General features: G+C 37.3%; 1 protein-coding gene across 2 annotated transcripts in view; it reads left to right on the forward strand.

The window, feature by feature from the left end:
* THADA (THADA armadillo repeat containing) overlaps positions 1-19,222 on the forward strand; it is a 166,635-nt gene that overhangs the window by 41,263 nt on the left and 106,150 nt on the right. For both annotated transcript variants that reach the window (XM_035559176.2, XM_035559202.2), the window contains exons 27-28: positions 14,953-15,042; positions 16,453-16,584. In XM_035559176.2, coding sequence (XP_035415069.1) covers positions 14,953-15,042; positions 16,453-16,584 — 222 coding nt within the window. The remainder of the gene's footprint in view (positions 1-14,952; positions 15,043-16,452; positions 16,585-19,222) is intronic.

The raw sequence follows: 19,222 nt of genomic DNA on the forward strand, positions 1-19,222 counted from the left end.
GGAGTGGAGAACTGGGGCAGTGAGGGGAGAGACATTTCTTGAGCAGAATTCTGTGCTGATGCCAAGCTTCACTCTTAATTGTTCACTGGAAATTTGAAAGGACTACTCCACATCATGCAGTATAGGAGATGCAGTCATATCCTGTTTTCATTAAATTCTGTGTCTTTCTAATCTCAGCATGAGTAAAGAAATAATGAATTGGAAAACTAATACTTGAAAAATAACAACTGCATGCAGCTCTTACAAGTAAAAGAGAAAGCATGTGAAGACTCTTTACAGTGTTCTGTGCAACTCTACAGGTCAAGCATTTTTTCCTACTGAAAAGAAAGTTAGAACCAAAGAAATTTTTTAGTTCTGTTTCTTCCTCTTTCTGAGAAAGACTGTATCAGAAATTTTAACACTGCTTTGTGTGTTTATGCATGCATACATATTTGGCTAAATGATGCTTTAAATTCCAGAAAATTTGCATTTTATAAATGGTTCTGTTAACACCTGTAGGGTGGTTTAGTTTAGTTTCTGTTTACTTGATTTGGAAGTATAATTTTCTTAAACATTATGATCATTTCAAATCTGTGAGACCTTAAGTGAATTTTTAGCCACACAAACGCAAAATACTGAAGTAGCTACCACACTATCAACTTCTACCCGTTCTCCAGCCCCACTGCCATTCAGCTTTTAGTCCTGTTCTCCAGCAGCTGTGGCCCCAGTGCTCCAAGTGCATCCTCCCACTGGCTTCCCTAGCCATGCTGGTTCTCCAGAAGCACCACTCTGAGGAACGTGTCAAAAACCCAAGTACTGCACTTGGCTTAGTACAAATTTGTTGAAGCAAGACTTTGAACAGCACTGAGTGTGGTAGACTGGAGAGCCACCTGTGGCAGATGAGCTTTGCCTCTCGTATTTTGATTAAATTGCTGTTTCCAGTCTTCTTGTGTAGTCAATTCACAATGTAGATTTGCTGATCCCATTCACTTCTAAAGAAGCTGGGGTATAGTGTGTACTTTCTGTTCTGTATTTTTTTTTCCCCCATGGGTATTATTTAGCATTGGTACAGATCACAATTCATCTAAAGTAAATGTTTGCTCTAGTTGATGTAGGCTCGTTTTCATCATATGAAGAGATTCTAAAAATAAAAAGGAATATATATTGTGATAGTTAATGCACATCTGTACATGAAAGTCAAAATAATTTACATATAAAGTTAACTGAAATTAATTCTGAAATGTAATTAAATTTCTCATCATAGAGGAATTCTTTTCTAGCCAAATACATTACAGTAGCAGTAGTGATACTTTCACCTCCATTGTTACATGCTTACACATGGGCTATATGTATATATACACATGCACATATATATACATATATACTTTTATACACACGCACACGTATCTGTGTGTATATTTATTTGTATATCAGAACCCTTTTTGGTGTGTAGTCCAGTGCTGATTAAATACACTGTTGTCTGTTATTAGACAAAACTCTTCTTAGCAAATATCTACTATTCCTGGCTTTTATCTTTTTTCAAGGGTGGGCATAATCAGAAATTGTCTTGCAGGCAGTTTGCCATTTGAACTAAGGCATGCTTCAGTCTTTGGAGCAATAAAAAGGGATTGTCCTGGCTTATCTGAAAACTGAAGTTTTTTGGGTTGGCATATGAATGTTGCAAAATCCTCAGAAAGAAGAACCAATGGCTTCAGAGGCTGGGGTTAAAAGAAAGAGCAGGGGGAGGATTTCACTTGGCTTCTGACCTTGATGGAGGAGGTTTGAGTAAGGAAAAGCTTTAACTCTTTTGATTAAAAAGCTATGTTGTAAGCAAGGCTGAAATGGTACAGTGCAACCTCATGATTTTTACCTGAAGTAACTGGTGCATAATACAGTTTGCATTTTTGAGGGGAAAAACGGTCTTAGGTATTTTGATTTTAGTGAAGGGAAAATGCATGTGCAGAAAAACACTTAGAAAGCTGTCAACACACATTTTACATTGAGTAAATATTCATGCTTTTAGGAACATGAGTATGAATGCAGCCATGTTCTCAGTATTGGTTTAAATATGTTTGAAAAGAAATGAGCATTTATCGTCACCTACATAGTACTTCTTTAAGTCTTCATTTTCACTGATAGCAATCAGTAAACGTTGATGGCTATCGATAGCTTTAAGCACTTGAAAAGGAGAAACTTATGTAATTATAATAAGGTAGATGAAAACTATGTAGATATGAACAGGTTTTGAAGATGCACTACAGGCTGTGAGGCAGCCAACATGCATGACTGCCCTCTACTTTCTTTGTTTTTATTGCAGGTTGAGTGTTCAGCACTTCTCAGTAAGTGGTTGCTTGCACGCTTGAAGGTCACTAAATAGGACTAAATTAGCTTTTAAAAGCACTGATTTTTTTTTCTTGCATATTGACATGTGCTTGTTCCTTAACATTAAGGCTTTGTGTGAATGCTAAGATTTTAAGATACTGCAGTTTACACTGTGAAGGTTTAGAGGAAAAGACTGCAAATGGAACACTCCAGTGCAAACCTTTCTTTTCCTAATATTATCCCTAAGTTAAATTAATCTGGTATTATTTTCCTTTTCATCAAGCCACTTTAGAACTGTAGCTTCAAGTACATAAAATACATTGTAAGTACGTGATTCCTGTTGAATGTTCAACATCTTCCAACTTCACAGCTGAAAAGTCTGTTTTAGGCAGTGGAGCACTGTCAGTCTCAGTGGCGGCCTTGTTAAAATATGGGCAGTGCAGCATACCCAGCGCTGACAGGATTTATCGGGTGGGCCTGTGCGTGCCTACAGCAGAGTGGCCTGTAGTTCTTTGGTTTGAGCTGAAACAAACTTTGGTGGCACTAATCTGGTCAAGCTGTGATGGCACACCAGTGTCAGAAAATGGGGTAGCCCTTCAGAGAGTTTCAGTTGAGGTGAAAGTATGGCTCTACTCAAAACACTTGCCTCTGAGCTCTGTGTCTCTTGGACTGCGTGCTGCAGAGGGAAGGGTTGGGATTGCTTTATCTTGGATCGCCTTAGTGCTGCTTCCACAGCAGCTGAAATGTTGGGTCCGTGACTGGGAGTTTTCAGGATTTGTCTGAGCCAATTAAATGCCCCTGCTCTGTACTTTGCTTCTAGCTCCTTCTGCACCACACTTTGCAGCCTGTCCCCTCCTTGCCACCTTGGCTGTTCCAGTGAATAGTGATTGCTTGCAAAGTACTCATTCAGGATTTGGGACATGGAATTGTCTTGTGAGGGGGTTGTTTTGTTTAAAAATATATTAAAAAAAAAAAAAAAGGAAAGGAAAGAAAACTTTCCCTTTTCTGCCTGCCAAAAATAGGCCACATATATTTTGCTCAGGTTTTTTGTTTTTAATGCTCAGGCTCTTTTTTATTGACTTTGACAGATTTAGAAGACAATCTCAGAGCTGTCTCAAGAAAACATGCAAAAGTTCAGGCTGAATCAGATAACCATGCTGGCTTTCACTGATTAACAGTTCAATAACAATATGCTTGTTTAAACACTATTTTGAACAAGCTTCCTATTCTGAAGTGCCTTTGTAATAGGAATAATGATGATAAGGTGATATTAACTTGTAAATTTAAGATAAAATTTGTGAAAGTTTTATGTAGAAACAGATGCAAATTGAGAACAAGCTCCTAAAGAAATATGTCCCCCTCTTTGCTCCCCCCCCTTGTTACTACTTCAGTTATTCTATTTGTTTCACTACTCTACTCTAAAATCCCTTGCAGCAGAAAAAAATGACTGTTCTCCTTGAGGTTGAGGATGTCCCTATATGATTTCTGCTGATTTTAGGAGTGCAAGGAATGTATTTGTCTGAAATATGGAAAATCTGCAGAACCATTTTTACTTCAAGGTTCTGTTTTGTATACACAGAGTCAAAAGAACACCCAAATCCCAGCCAAATCTTTAGGACCTAAACACACACTTATAGTATTGGGCATGTGCAACTGTGTGTCCATGCTCTCCTCAATAGGGGGGAACTTCATAATGTGCTGTCTTAAGTTAGAGCCAGAGAAAAGCTGAATATGGTAAAGCAACCTGAATGAAAGTTTGTCCAAAGTTAATGCTGGCCTGAGGTAACCTAATCCATTCGTTTCAAATGAATGAATTAGGGGCATAATGCTTCTACCAAGTGAGTAAAATGTGTTCAATGGAACAAAAATTACTGTAAGCCTAACCGCATGAGTCAACAATGCAGTTTCTGTTGTAGTGATAAAAATTTTCATTAATATGAATTGATACAATTATTCTATTTTGTTCCATGCATAACGTATACGTCAGTTATTCATGACCTTCACCATACTAAGTGATAAGCAGCTATTCTTCACAGAATATTCCCATATAGAAGAGATGAATAGTGTGGGTTGTTTGGAGGTAAAATTTACAATGCTAAATTTGTGGCAGGAGATTAAAGATAATAGCTACATAGGCAGTGATTGTACAGAACTATTAGAGGCTTTCTAGAGATACATAGATAATACTTCTGTGTGTGTATGTGTATATACACACATACACCTGTACACACTCATGCAAATACCATTCAAGCTTCAGAAAAATAATTCTCGAATTATTTATTATGGATGTTTTATTTCTAACTGTTTATATGGTTTTACATATATTTATACATACACATATATATATCAAAATTGGATGTTGATTAATATCCTGATACAGGTACCAGGTTGTATATGTGATGTTGGATTTAGTTGATGTTCCCTATTTTTATTGTGAGCCCATTGTGCATTTATTTCTCTTGCTGGTACAACAACAATAGTGCTTTTGGAAAAAGACTTGCTAGTTATTTTAGTAAACTGTGTGTTGCATAATTACTCCTCTCAGTCACACTTTTCCTGAAGTATTTGTTCTACACAGGTGCTCTTTCCGTACCTGATTACACAAAGGGTATAATAAATAGCAAAACAAGAGGTATAAAGAAACTTGTACTTAAGAGATCAAAGCAAACCAGGCCATGCAGTCCTTTGGAAATCTTGGCTAGCTCTCTTATAAATAAAAGTGCTTCTAAAGCAGAAGGTATTTAACTACTGTATTTATATAGGCTTTGATTGACAGTTCAGTTATTAACCTCATAAAAACACAGCAACGTAAACTAGTAAGAATGTTTATTCTAGCACTTCTATCTGAAGGAAAATGAAAACCAAGATATAGTGGCATATTCTTAGTTCCTTTTAAGTATTTATTTTAGGGCTGTGCAGCATAAAAGAATGTTTTTTCAAGTCAGTGAACTTAAACTGTTTTGCTCACTGTTCTGGGATTTAGGTATTTTTAATTCTTTATAAAACAAATGTTCAATTTATTGTAGTTAGAGTCACTGCATCTTTATTGAAGGTGCAAAACCAAAATCTTTATGATGATTCTTCTATCCCCTTCATAGTATTTTTCATCTCACGTGGGGTAAAAATTAAACCTGAATTGGTTTTTGTAACTAATTTGATAAGGTTACAGAATTGTTGGCACTTAGTGTTGCTGAAGAGGCATCCTGTATCATGTTAGGTCTAAAAAAACAAGTATGCAGTAATATTTTATATCCTTGTTCTTGGGTTTATTAGCTGATATATTGCACCTTTTTTTAGAATTATTTTTTTCCAGCTTCATTGTGTCTCTCCAGACTTCTGTCCAAAACTACATGGCTATTTTTTCTTCTATGGAAGCCCTAAAATTCTCTTAGGCATGTGAGAAGTTTGTTTTAAAGTACTTTCTCCTGAGAAAATATGTAATTTCAGAAATTTAAGTCTTAGATGAGTTCCTTAAAAAAATTTTATCCCAAGTGCAACTCTGGACATTTATATAAAATCTTTATTTCTAAAGGATCTTTTGTGTTGCTGTTGTATTCCGCTCTTAGTAGGAGTGGTGATGAGTCTCTGGATGTCATTCAGAGGAACTGCTAATCAAGAGCTTTCATAAGTATATACTCTTTCTGAATTAAACTATTTTAAATGGTGATTTGTATTTCATATCAAGCTGATATTTAAAATATTACAGTGTACATTGTGCTGAACTTAAGACCAAATTACTAGCACTTTTTGAAAAATGGGTAAATTTCAAGAATCTTTTTCTTAGCAGGAGCTAATGTTTGCTGGAATTGCAGTAGGTAGTGATGGGGGCTATAAATAGAAGACATGCTTAAAGCTATGGTGCTGGAGTGGAATGTATTTGGTGGAATCGTGGAAACATTGACTGGAAGGGGGCTACTTGATTCCCATTAAAAGTCTGACTCTAAGCAAGAGCAGATCAGGTCAGCAGCGGCTTTGGATGAATTGAAGACCTCCAATGTGGAAATTTCACAACCACTCTGTGTGACAGGCTGCAGCTCTGCTTTACCTGTCTAAGTGCAGATTTTTTTCTTGTTGCCCAATTTAAAACTCCCGAGCTGTGATTTGTGACCATGGGTTCTTTCTATACTATCTGCAACTACCTCCTCTCTGTCAGATGGAGCAAACCTGGCTCCTTCAGCTTCTCACAGAGCATGTACTCTAGAGCCTGTCCATCAGAGCAGCTGTTTGCTGGACCCCCTCCTGTTTTTTCTAATCTCTTCTGAGCGTGGCAACCCAAAATTGGATGGAGGATTCCATGTGCAGCCTCAGCGTGCCAAGTAGAGGAGGACAGTAACTTCCCTTGATCTGCTGCCACATTCATCCTAATGAACACAGGCCAGTATGTGGTTTGCCTGTTTGCCATGAGAACGTGCTATTGGCTCACACTGAGCTTGGCATCCACTGTAACCCCAGGGTTCTTTGCTGCGGGGCTTTTACTGTGCCAGCTGGTTTTCAGCCTGTGCTGATGCTTGGGGTTATTCAGACCAGGTGCAAAACTTTGTCTTTCTCCTTGTTGAACTGCATGAGGTTTCTGTTGGCCCAAACCTCAAGTTTCTCAAGGTCTGTCTAGACTGAACTTCTACTGTTTGGTGTTTGATCCATTCCCCCTAATTCAGTGTTGTCCACAGATTTGCAGAGGGTGTTTTCTATGTCATTAACCAAGTTGTTGATAAAAATGTTGAAGCATGTAGAGGCCCCAGTATTGACCCATGGAGTATTTTACTGGTTACAGGCCTACAAGAAAGCACTGAGCCACTGATAACTGCCCATTGTATTCCATGTATGTACTTCCTCAGCTTCCAAATGAGAAAGCTGGGAGAAACTGAACCTGGTTTAGTGTTTTCCAGTCCATTTTAAAATTTGCTGCCATAATAAATATGAAGTTTAACTGCTTTCCCTGTGAAATACGAAGGAACACATTCCAAAAGTGGTTTTAAGTTAAAAGAATTGTTTTATCAATTGTCACAAATCTGCTTGAGTTCCATCTGCTTGAGTACTCATCAGACTCTTGGATGCTCTCTGCATTTACAGATGAGTTTCTTTAGGTGGGTTTCTGTCAGTTATTTTTTTTATGGATGTGAGACTCTGAAACCTGGCAAGTTTGGATTCTTTTCAATGGCACGTACGCTCCCTTCCCAAACTCCATTTATAGTGCTTGGCCTGGAATTTGCGGATTACCTCCTTGGCTGACCATAATGCAGTCATTTTAGGGTAAATTTAAGATTCTGCTCCCTCTTTCCTCAAGTGAAACATGCTAGTGCGATTCTTTTGGAGGCTTTTTTGGTTTCGATGTTTTAAGGAGGTGCGAGCCACCTGTTTGTCTGTTGAGAAACACACTGCGGACTTCAATTTTCTTTAAAAAGAAAGGAGTAAAATACAAGCAAGTCTCTAAGGGTATTTGCTGTGTGCCTGAGACTTCTGTAAAGAAGTTTGAGAAATTCTTCCGTGCTCTTCCAGTGTGCATGTGTGCGTTTTGGAATCTGCTTGCATATAGTCTTAGTCTGACTGATGACAGGAAGGGTAGGATTTGAGAAAACAACTCGGCACCGGTTGAACTGCATGTTTAAGCAAGGATTGGAATTTCCATGTGGATCAGCATGGCACAAAATCATAGGAACACATGACAGTAAGGGTCCTGCGGGAGCATTGACTAAGTTCTTCTAATAACCAGGCTTGCTATACTGTTTCTTTCATGAACTGATCAGGTCTCATCTGAGAAACAATTTGCTCTTTTCCACTATTGCTGCGGGAAGACTCCGGGAATGCCCTCTTCCCAAGCAAGACTTCTCAAGAATCTTGCTGCTTTGATCATTAGAAACTTAACTTGCAGCCTATATTTATTCATGGCCATTTAATACTCATTTGTTCTTATGCCAGCATTGTTCTTTATTTCAAATAATTATTTTCTCTCCTGGTGCTTCCCTTGAGGTATTTGTGGATGTCAGTCATATATTCCTTCTATGTTAATATTGCCAGACAAAACAAGCTGAGGTCTTTAAATCTCCTCTCAAAAATTTGTTTTCTATTCCCTTGGTCATGCAAGCAGCTTTTTTAAGCATCTCGCCTAGCTGGAAATTAGGTCCGATGTATTCAAGTACATCCTACTTCATAGTTGCAGAGTGGCATTAATATTTCCACGTCCATGCTGACTGGATCAGAACTGATGTGTTACAGAATCACTCTTTCCCTTTTTCTTCCTTTTCTTGATGAGGGATCTGAGATACCAAGTGGTACAAGCTTGGATCCTTTTGCTGTTTCCAGCTGATGAGGTCCAAATTGTAACACATTTTTAATTAGTCCTCATACACCTCATACATGCAATCTTTCTGTCTTCCTTTAATTTCATGTCTTTTTATTGTTCCAGTCCTCAAGGATACCTAAGTTCTTTTGTTTCGTAGTATTTTAATCTTCCCTCTCTACAGACAGAATTTTGTTTCATCGATGGATTTTCATTGGCAGTGTCTTATTTCGTTTACTGTGGTCTTCAATTAACAGTATTGGCCCCTACAATGGATTAGGTCCAGCTTCAAACATGTTCTTCTGGGTCTTTTTTAAGCCCCGTTCTTTCCCTAACTTAACTGTTCTATCTAATGGCTTGCCCTAGTTGCAGTGTGTCATATATCTTACTGTCACTTGTATAGATTATACGTAGAGTTTAATCTGTTAAACCAAAGCTGTAGCTCCACCGTGGACCTCATGTAAATGTTATATAAATTTTTCCTCAGGCTACTTCTTGCTGTTTCCTTTTTTTTTTCTTCCTCCATTTATTTATTTTTTGTTTGTTTGTTTGTTTTTAACTGTGAAGGAAGGATATGAGAACTGAATGTCTGCTCAGAGCTGTTGGAGCTTCCACACTTTTTCCTTTTAAACAAATCTTGAATAACATGTTTGCATATTTGAAACATTTCATTTGTTGATATAACATTCAGGAGGCTTGTATTACCAGAACCTTTTCATTTCCTTTGTCTAGGAAAATGATTATCTGTCTTGAGTAAGGTATGGGTTAAGTTGACACAATTTAGTTACAAATATTTCTGCATGTTGCATTTCATTCCCCTTTATCTTATTTCCTTCTCTCTTCTTTTTCAAGTTTATTTTTTCCCTAAATTTCTGTATATTCTTGAGGCCAGAATAAAGGTCTGTAGTTTTCAGAATCATTCTTCCCACCAGCACTTGGAAATAACCTAAAATGTTATATATTTGCTTTCCCTGTTGTATAATACTCTTCTGTCTTGTTATGGTTTAAAATTCACCATAGAGGTTATCCTTTGAGTTGGTTGTGGTAAATTCTTGAATTTTGCTTCCCCTTCAGTTAGGATAACTTCTGTTTTCTGTACCTTATAACCTTCAGTTGTCCTGTCATGAAATGAAGCTGTCAGGTTCTTCAGTGATACTTAGGGAGCAAACACTTCATTTAACTCTTAGGGCATGTATAGCTGAACTGGCTTTGGTCTTTACCATAACTCCGTTATAAAATAATGTCATCCATTCTTTCTTGGTGTTCTTATGTAGTTGAAGAAAATGCTTTCTATTTATTTTTTATTTTATTCTGAAGTAAATCTTTGTTAATAGGGAAGTAAATTTTTTATATTCCAGGGGATCTACTTTCTTAACAAATGATAAAGAACAAGACATTAGCAACATTTTTATTCAAAATGAACACCAAAGACCCTTGCTGCCCTAAGAAGATTTGTAGTCTCTAAATCTCAGCAGTGCTAAAATGAAATACGAACAGATTTACTGCAAATGTTCTTTAACATGTCAGTTACTAAAAGCAGAATACAAGGTTATAGAGCCTTTAGTTCTTCAGAAAAATAAATGAAAGAACAGAAGCAGGTAATCTCTGACACATGTCACAGTAAAATGATATGTATGCCCCAGTGTCACAGCAGAACTTTAATCTAGAGGATTCCCTTAAGCGTACAGCACAGCTTAGAAAAAAACATTGCAACATGCACATTTTTATTCTCAAACGGTTTTTGAAATGCAGTTAAATAATTCACATGCTTATTGTGGATAAAGATAGAATACTTAATTAGAAAGAAACTACGTATATAAATGCAGATATGAACCTTTGTATTATACAGTGTTAAGTCACTACTCAGACAAATAACGTGACATCTCCGGTCATTATACAGTTTTTCATAGTGTTTATGAATTTGGTTCTGGAAGTCTGATGATATGTTTATGATTGTCTTCATAAGCAAAGCAGATAAAATGAAAATTTGCACACACATGATTTTTATCTTACTGCAAGCCCCCCAAGATTCTACTCTGAAAAGTCATAAAAGAAAAAAAAAGTGTGTGTATATATATATGTGTGTGTGTGTGTGTGTATATATATATATGTATATATATAAAAGTCCAGGGGTGATTGAATAGAAGAGCTAATGACAACCAAGAATATAATAAAGACTTCTAGTCTAGGAAAAAGCATTTTTTTTTCATTTTTCCTATGAAACAGTAGCAAAGCTGTAAATCATACTCTTGTTCATGGTTTAAAATGGACTTTTCTCTAAAGTTTTTTAGATTTGCAATCTGTTTTCAGTTGCATCTTCTGTTTTAAATTTTACTACTAGAGCTAGTAGTTGATTTTTGTTAATTTAGCTGCGACTTGCTGTTATCTTCCAAATGCTTCTGCTAGGAATCAGATTCTGTCCTTTGTTGCATCCTGTGCCTTCAAAGTAACTTTTTGCCAATTTATATGAACGCTGTATGTACTCTGAAACTCCTTTATTGCTGTCATCCTCGTCATCTTTCCCTCCTGAATAGACTCTGGATCAGACAAAGGTGAGAAAGAGTTACCATTCCTAACTATGAGTCAAAACTCAGTGTAACTTGATTCTTTGTGGTGTGATACAGGAGACGCCTCTGTAGGACTGTTTGTTTTGTAATGCAGATCTCTTCAGGTGGGAAACCTGAGTGACAGCAGGAAAGAAACTCATGTACATCTCCCTTTCTACATAAATGCTCTTCATCAGTCTTTCTTCTGAAAAATGCTAAACATGATTGCTGTCTCTAGCAATCAGAATTGAACGTGTTGTGAAGGGATGGCGCTCTAAATTCTCACCTGCCCTTTCTGCTGAATTGCTTGCATGTGACCAAGTATTCACCTTGTTAAACTGAAGTATCTGAGGCATAGGTATTGCATATTCCTTCCTACTTATATACAAAAGTATTTTGTATTTACATGGTTTTAAAAATTATTTTTTTGCAAGTCATTTTAGGAAGATAAGAGTCCTTCCATTATTTATCTCTGAGCATTTTGATTTTAACCACTGTTTTAACTGTATGCTTGGATGACATTTTACACTGGGGAGTAGGGATTTATTGTAAGCATTGTCAGCCCACTGATAATCTTTCTGTTTCATTGCACTGCTTCCTATTTCAGTAAGTAACCTTCCACCAATCCATTGTTTAGATCTCAGTAATCCCATTTGAAATTGTGAAATTGTGCTACTTTTGGGTTACTACCAGGAAAAAAGAAAATACTATGAGAGAGCCTATGGTACCGTCAAAGATGAGCTCTGATGCAATATAAAATGATTTCAGCTGGACATGAGAGACATATTAGTGTCTTAAGGCTCTTCATAATTCTCCTATAAACATGTTTTAGGGTGGGTAGCTTTAAAATCTTGTAATCTGCAAATTATTGATTTTAAGGATTTAACTATGGGTGGTTATAACATCAAAAATATTTTTGAGCTGTGTTTGTGACTAACAGAAAGAATAAATAGTTTTCTGTACTTACAAAACTTAAATCTATCATTCTTTGTCAGATATAATTTAGAAAAGGAGGACAAAGTTTGTTCCATGAGAACCGCTAACTGATTTTTTGATTTGTTTCAGTCAAGATTTGGTTGGTATACTCCTTTATAAATGGGTGTATCAAGTACTTATCTCCTTTTAAAGATACAGATAAGTTATTACTTGCGAAATCTAACTTGTATCTGTGCGTGTGTACGCATGCACAAGTCTGTTTATATCACCAACATTTATGACCCAAACCTTAAAATGCTGGTGTTCACTTTTCAAAGCAACATACTTCTGATGAAACAGAAATTAGGTGGCTCAGTGTCACGGACATTTTTGACAATCTGAGCCATTGCATTTTCTGTTGTTGTTCAGTCTCAGTTACTGTACACAGTCACTTGTGTGTGCCTAATAATGCGTGCACGTTTCCAGGAACAGCAAGCACGGTCAGTAATCAAATATGAGACAACTAAATACCTCTGTGTTTTACTCACTCTAGCTGGTTTGCTTTCTGTTGATTCTTCAGTTACAAATCTCCCTGCCTTGACATTCCTAGGCACTGGATTCACACTCAAGTCAGCGCTCTATGTTTTTCAGAGCGCCTTTTCATTTTGCAGCAGTTCTGCTAACCTGGAGTCTTTCTCATTTCCTCTCTGAAACAAGATGATCTTAAAACGGTTGCTGGACATTCAGGCTGCTCGTAGGCAGTTGTCTCTCTCTCTCTCTCTCTCTCTCTCTCTTTTTTTTTTGAAAGTGCCTTTGGGCATCTTTTCTGCAGATACCTACTGATTAATGGTTTTGATTAGACTATCTTCTCCCGTCATGTAACCTGTGGAACAGGGTGAGGTTACGTAAGTTACCCAATGCAGTACGTTTGCTTTCCCTGTCAAAAAGGTTCATGAAACTACACTACTACACTAATTACAAAGAATTTTAGGGCTGCCTTTGTAAGAATATTCACTTCCATATTTAGTATTGATTCAAATTTGGTTACTGAATTTTTAACGTACAGAAAACGGGCCTGTTCAAAAATAATTGCTGTGTGAGATGCTCCTTGCATGCAGTCTTCTCTTAAGCCTCTAACCAGTGGCCATACGTTCCATAGGAAACTTAGCCTACTTTCTGCTTTTGCCTGATGCACTGTGTAGTACAAGAGGTGGAGATGTTAATGCATTTTTTATTGACTTTTTTTTAATACAGGGTTTTTAATGTTTTACATCTTACTGAGTTTTCATAAGTAATGCCATGAGCTTTTTGACTTCATATTTTTACGTAGCTCTTGTTTTGTGCTGTTTGGCTTTTTTTGTCTTCAGCTTCAAAAGGAAAGTTTTGAAATCTGACTATGGGACATTAGGAGAATTTGGTGGCTGGCAGACATTGTGTGTGAGAAGAAAGTACATGTGTGTTTCCTGTTTAAATAACCACAGATTATCAGCATTGGTGTGTTAAACCATCCTCATTAGTACTTCAGTTCAAGTTCATTCACAGTTGGAATGTTTTCATCCACATTTTTAACTGATTTTTTTTTTGTAGTCCTAATAGCTATTGCAGGCTCCTTAGTCATGCTTTTAGTTGCAGCATTTCAGTGTACTGCTTGTACGTGCCTAGAGGAAGCTTCCTGTATGTACCTTTTTGTTTGAGCATTTGTTTCCATCTGGCAATTTGTTTTTTTGCTGTATTTATTTTGTGGCCTGTGGCTTAGGCTGAGTGCTGGAAGAAGCTTTGCTGATAATTGTCACGTGCTGATTTACTCTTGTTTTTGTGTGCTTATTTTTACAAACATTTAGTCTTGCCATCTTACCATGTTGTTTTGTAGACCTGGATCTGTTTGCTAGTTTAAAGCCTTGCATTGGAGTCATGCTAAAATGCACTTAATTATCCTAGTTGATCGCGTGGCAAGCAAACTCTGTAGCTAGCTTTTTTGTTGTAAATGGTTGGCCTTTTATTTGTTTTTGAAGGAACTCTGTTTCATCTGCATAGCACATACATCTAATTAGAACTTCCCTAACCTATCAGTTCAGTCGTTCCTGCTTAGAAGATGCTAAATGTCTTCCTACAAACCATGACGTTGTCCTATATCTGGTCAGAAGGCTATAAAGCAAACAAACGCAGAAGACTTCTCCTTACTCTTTTTATCTTGGGTTGATTTGCTGTTGTGGCTTGAACTCTGCTGACTTACTAGTTCTGGCTAGTAGTGAGTCGATAGGTATCAGTGCTTTGTTCTGTTTTGAATGTGGTGGTTACGGCTGTGCAAGGGAGCCTGTGGCCTGGAAATGTCACCCCTGCCACGCGCTGGAGGCAGCGCTGTGAAGGGGGCTAATGGAAGGTCAGCCGTGTCTGCTGCTGTGTTTTGCACATGGGATTATTATTCTGAAATACTTTTCGGTATCAATAAAATATGACTATCTATTAGTGAATGTATATTGCATACACTTTGTTAGCTGTTTAGTACGTGGCCTATATACTAAAGCAAATGCAGTCTTCTCTTGGTCAACCAGTATGTTAAAATGGTGCCAGAATTTCAGATGCTGTGTCTTTTTATTTGTAGCATGATTAAGGGGCTAAACTCCTTTTTTTTTTTTTTTTTTTTTTTCCCCTGAAAGGCCTGAACAGCTCAACAAAGTGCTAGCATGCACACATACAGGCAGAGTTACTGGAATTGGATAAATGATGATGTATTGTCTTTTTTATTTTTATGAAAACATTGTGTCTTGTTTGAAAGGAGTTCATTGTGAGTGCATGGTTCTTCTGGTTCTGAGTTCACCGTAGCATCAGAAATCTACTAAGTAAACCGGTATTTTGAGTGTAACTAATCACTGCAGAATGCTAACTGTAACTCTTCTTCATTCTCTTCTGCAGAATGACAGGAAGGGAGTTTTTCTCTCGATTTCCAAGTCTTTATCCTTTCCTTCTCAAGCAGTTGGAGGTTGTAGCCAACACTTCAAACAGGTAAGATGATATCTCTGAAAGCTTTACAATAGTAAAGTGCAATGTAAAGTTTAAACTGAGTTGTCACATACACCATAATGCTGCTATTTTCATCATTGTTCTTGAAGTTACGTAGTTCTTCTTGTGTTTTTCTAAGCCGTTTTCTTATAACTTGCACATTGTAGTGAGGCTCTGGAATATGAAATATGATTGAGTCATTAGTAGCAGCTTTTATTCCTCCCTGTAGTTGCTGTGTTCCTAGGATCAGATGTTAAAGAAGGCATATTTTTCAGGGCAGGACAGAAACTGGTTGTTCAACTGTCTCATTTTTAATGAGACTTTCTAATATGTTTAAATGATAGAAGGTCATAGCCTAGTGTGACCCTAAATGACCGCTTTCTGGACTGTGACACACTGACTTTGTGGACGGTCCTTGATCTTTTTTTACGGAGTCCACAAATGGTGGCTGAGAGCTCCAGTTTGATCAATGCAGATGACACAGTTAGGGATGATGCTGATGCTGTTACTCCCAGGTTCATGAACTTTTAAAGTAAACCAGTACTGCCTTTGTTTTTTCTTAAAATGTTATGGTATAAACTGTGGAAGTTCAGCGGCTGATTTAGACGAGAGCTTCAGCTGTCTGTTTAATGGGCCTGTGGTGAATAGTTGGGAAGAAGTTTTGACAGTCATTGCGTGTTGTGCAGTCCCTGCTCTAGTGCATGTATCCCATGCAGCAGTCTGCTTTACCTGATAGTTTGAAGGGTGACAGCGTCATCGCTAGAAAATTTTGGAAGTCCTTACACTGAAAAAAATGGAAAGCTGTTGCCTGAGATACTGTCCTTGAATACTTTTTTCAGTGCAAATTAAAGCTTGCCTTTTTTTTCTTCATTAACTACATGAGGAGTTGATTTTTTTTTTTTATTTGGATTTCTGGTTGTTTTTACAGTATGAATAGTAGCCACTTGCTGTTGATGACAAGAGCTATTCTTTAATCCAGCCAGCTATTTACCAAATGCATGTTTCTTTCCCAAATGAGAGAGAGACTTTTTTTGTTGTTGTTTTAAACTATCTTTTTGTAACTCAGCTTTCTCAGTTGCTCAGCTCTTGGAGAAACATCACCTGTTCTGGTGTTTAATGTTACTTCAAAGCAAGGGCAGCTCACCATTGTTACAGATAAAGGAGGCTTGGGACAATGGAGGATAGGAAAGGCAGCACAGCCTTAATTTGCCTTCATAAAGGAGTCCTCAGTGGTGCCCTAGATCTGATGCCATGTTTGATCCTAGCAAGGTTTGCACATCTTGCCATGGTCTGCCCAGTGTACCTTCTTGAACCAGAAATGCTGAAGAGTACTGTGCGTGTGGAAGAGTCTCAAGACCAGCATGAAGGATGATACTTCTTTCACCAAATGCTTCTTCCTACTTTTTTCTTTAGTGAAGCTGAAGAGCTGAAAATCCATCCAAGTTTGTTCCTTTTGCTTTTAATCCTGGGAAAGCTGTATCCATCTCCAATGGATGGCACTTACTCAGCACTTAGCATGGCACCATTTGTACCATTTATTATCAGGTAAGGTAGTTCTCTGGTAGTTTTTCATATAATGGGAGTTCTTTGTAGAACCTCTGTGTGTGTTTGCTTTTTTAATGAAATGCCTTTTTTAAGCTTCTCTTCAGCTTTAAGCCTTCTTAAAGGAAAAACACTGGTATTGATTGGTTGTATTTTCATTTCTTATTAAGTCTCGTTTGAGGGGAATGGAAAGAATTTCAGCTCATGCAAGTCATTGTGTGACTTGTTCATAAATTTTCATCTGCAAAAACTTGATTGCTGCCAGAGAGAGGGTAGATGTAAACTGATGAGCTTGACTGGCTTTGTAAAACAAATCTTGCATTGCTAAACTCTTGATTGATTTTTCAGTCCTGCAGAATGGTTGTTGGTAACTCATAAATTGTCAGTAGCTTATAAACTCACTCATATCTTTTGTAGATGCGTGTGTGTGCATATCTAGCTCCATATCCACCTATTTGTATGTACTTACATAGCTGTATAGAGGTAGACTTATCCTATATCTAATATATTTCTAAGGTGACTTTACCAGTTTTATACAGTGTAACTTTCATTTATATGGTGGTTATATTGAAAGACTCAACAGATATTTTTGCTTTTCTGTGTGACTCTGGTGTGGGATAGGGTGCCTGATAAGGGGATAGGGCTGTGGTGGGTGAGGGAAAATAAGCATAATCGCTGTTTGAGAGGAAGTCTTGCTATATTTGTGAAAGCTTCAGAGCAGTAGGCTGAGAAAGTTCTATGTCAGATCTTGTTCCTTCGGAGATAAAGTTGCTTCTACCCTAAGATCTTCTGATTTTTATTTTAAACTGATATATTTATGTTAGAAAAAAAAATAACAGCCTGCTTATTCTTCACTGTAAATGTGATGCATCACTTGCTTCTTATGATGTTTATCTGGAATTCTCAAGAATAAATATTTTTTTCTTTAAGTAAAAACTCTTTAGTAATTGTTTTTAAATGCACTGTGTTTAGCCATTTAAAAGTTTGGTTTTTTTGCCACATTAAAATCTGAAATGCTTCCTGGAGAAACATTTAAAGCTGTATTTGTTGGTTATGTTCATTAACCAACATTGTCTTTTTGCCTTTGTTACTACACCAGAGAAAGCTTATTTATTATTTTTATTTTTCAGTAGAATGTTTCGGCAGTTTCCAATGTCAGTAATAGATTTACCTTTGATAATCTTCTGGTTATATCTTTGCGGTTTTGTTTTTTTGTATTACCTGCTACTTTTAGCAAGGTCTGTACACCAGCAAAGTAAGTCTTTGACAGTGGTCACAATTACTTCTTGTGGTTATTTAAATCCTTTCAGAAGATGTGGGGAGAAAAACCCAACAAAACCTTTACAAGAAGAACCTGAAACATTTAAGACATTGGGCTTACCCTCCTTTAACCACTGTTAGTGACTGTGTTCCTAAAGAGGAGTGGTGTGGTACAGAACGATGTTTTCTGCATTTGCTTTCCGTTGAATGTGTCAGTAGGCACTCTGGATTCTAGTATAAGCCTAAAATAAAATGCATATATATATTGCAGACAGCAAACTGCATTTGAGTGTACACATGTGGGTTTCTCTTGGGTTACCTAGCAAAACGTTGGCATTTTTTATGGTTGCCAGGGGACAATACTTTTGGATTTGCATGGCGGTAGAATGCATTTAGGAGATAGCTTGATGTGATATTACTGACTGCATTTCCATGTACAGCTCTTCTGCCTTTGTTCTGTGAATACCATGATTATCTTCAGTTCACTCTGCATTAGTTGGAGTGAATACCAGGGATTTACCTGGGAAAGATAAATACCTTGCTGTTTTCCCTTTTATTCTGCTTGTGATCTTCCTTTCTACAGGAGTAGATGAACTAAAATATTTTTTCCTAGTCACTTGGTTGTTCTTTAGAAGGCAGTAATGAGGATGGCCGTGAAGTAGTCACTTGGGATCAAAGAGACGGCCTTGATGCCAAAGGCCATGTTCATCAAGACATTAAATTGTATGTATTAACCATTGCTTCGAATTGCTCAATACAGAATTGTATTACATAACATCTATGTATACATATAATTACATGGTAGCCCATTGCAATTATAACACTTAATTACCACAGTTTATTGTGAGATTTTTAGATTTTTCTTGCTGTGACACTGTCCAGGATAGATCCCGCTTACGCGGTAGGGAAAGAGGAAGGGTGGCTTTAACCCATCACTGATTTTCACTCTTTCCAGGGCTCGACCCGCAATCAAATGGCATTCATTTGTTGCTCTCAGAGGATGAGCAGAATAGGTAGTTTGCAAGCAAGTGAGCAGTTCTCCGAGCAAAACGGGGTTTAGGAGGAAGATTTGTAATTAGGCTTTGAACAGTCTCTCTTAAGCCTGAGTGGAATTTTCCATCCAGTGGGAGTAGAGTTGTGGTTGCTCTGACCGTGCTGAGGTGAATTGCACAATATGAGTAGGATTAAATGCTACAAGGACAAATCTCAATCTCCATGAACATACTTGCTACTCCCTGTTGAACTAGAGCATTTGATTGCCTTTCTGCAGTTTTATTAAAATCTATGTTTTTCCCTTCCCCCATGCAGATGTTTTATTTGGAAGGGAACACTATGATTCATAACTTATTACTTCGAGTTTTTTTTCTTTTTTAAAAGCTAG

Source organism: Cygnus atratus, chromosome 3 (assembly GCF_013377495.2).
Source record: "Cygnus atratus isolate AKBS03 ecotype Queensland, Australia chromosome 3, CAtr_DNAZoo_HiC_assembly, whole genome shotgun sequence".
NCBI lineage: Eukaryota > Metazoa > Chordata > Aves > Anseriformes > Anatidae > Cygnus > Cygnus atratus.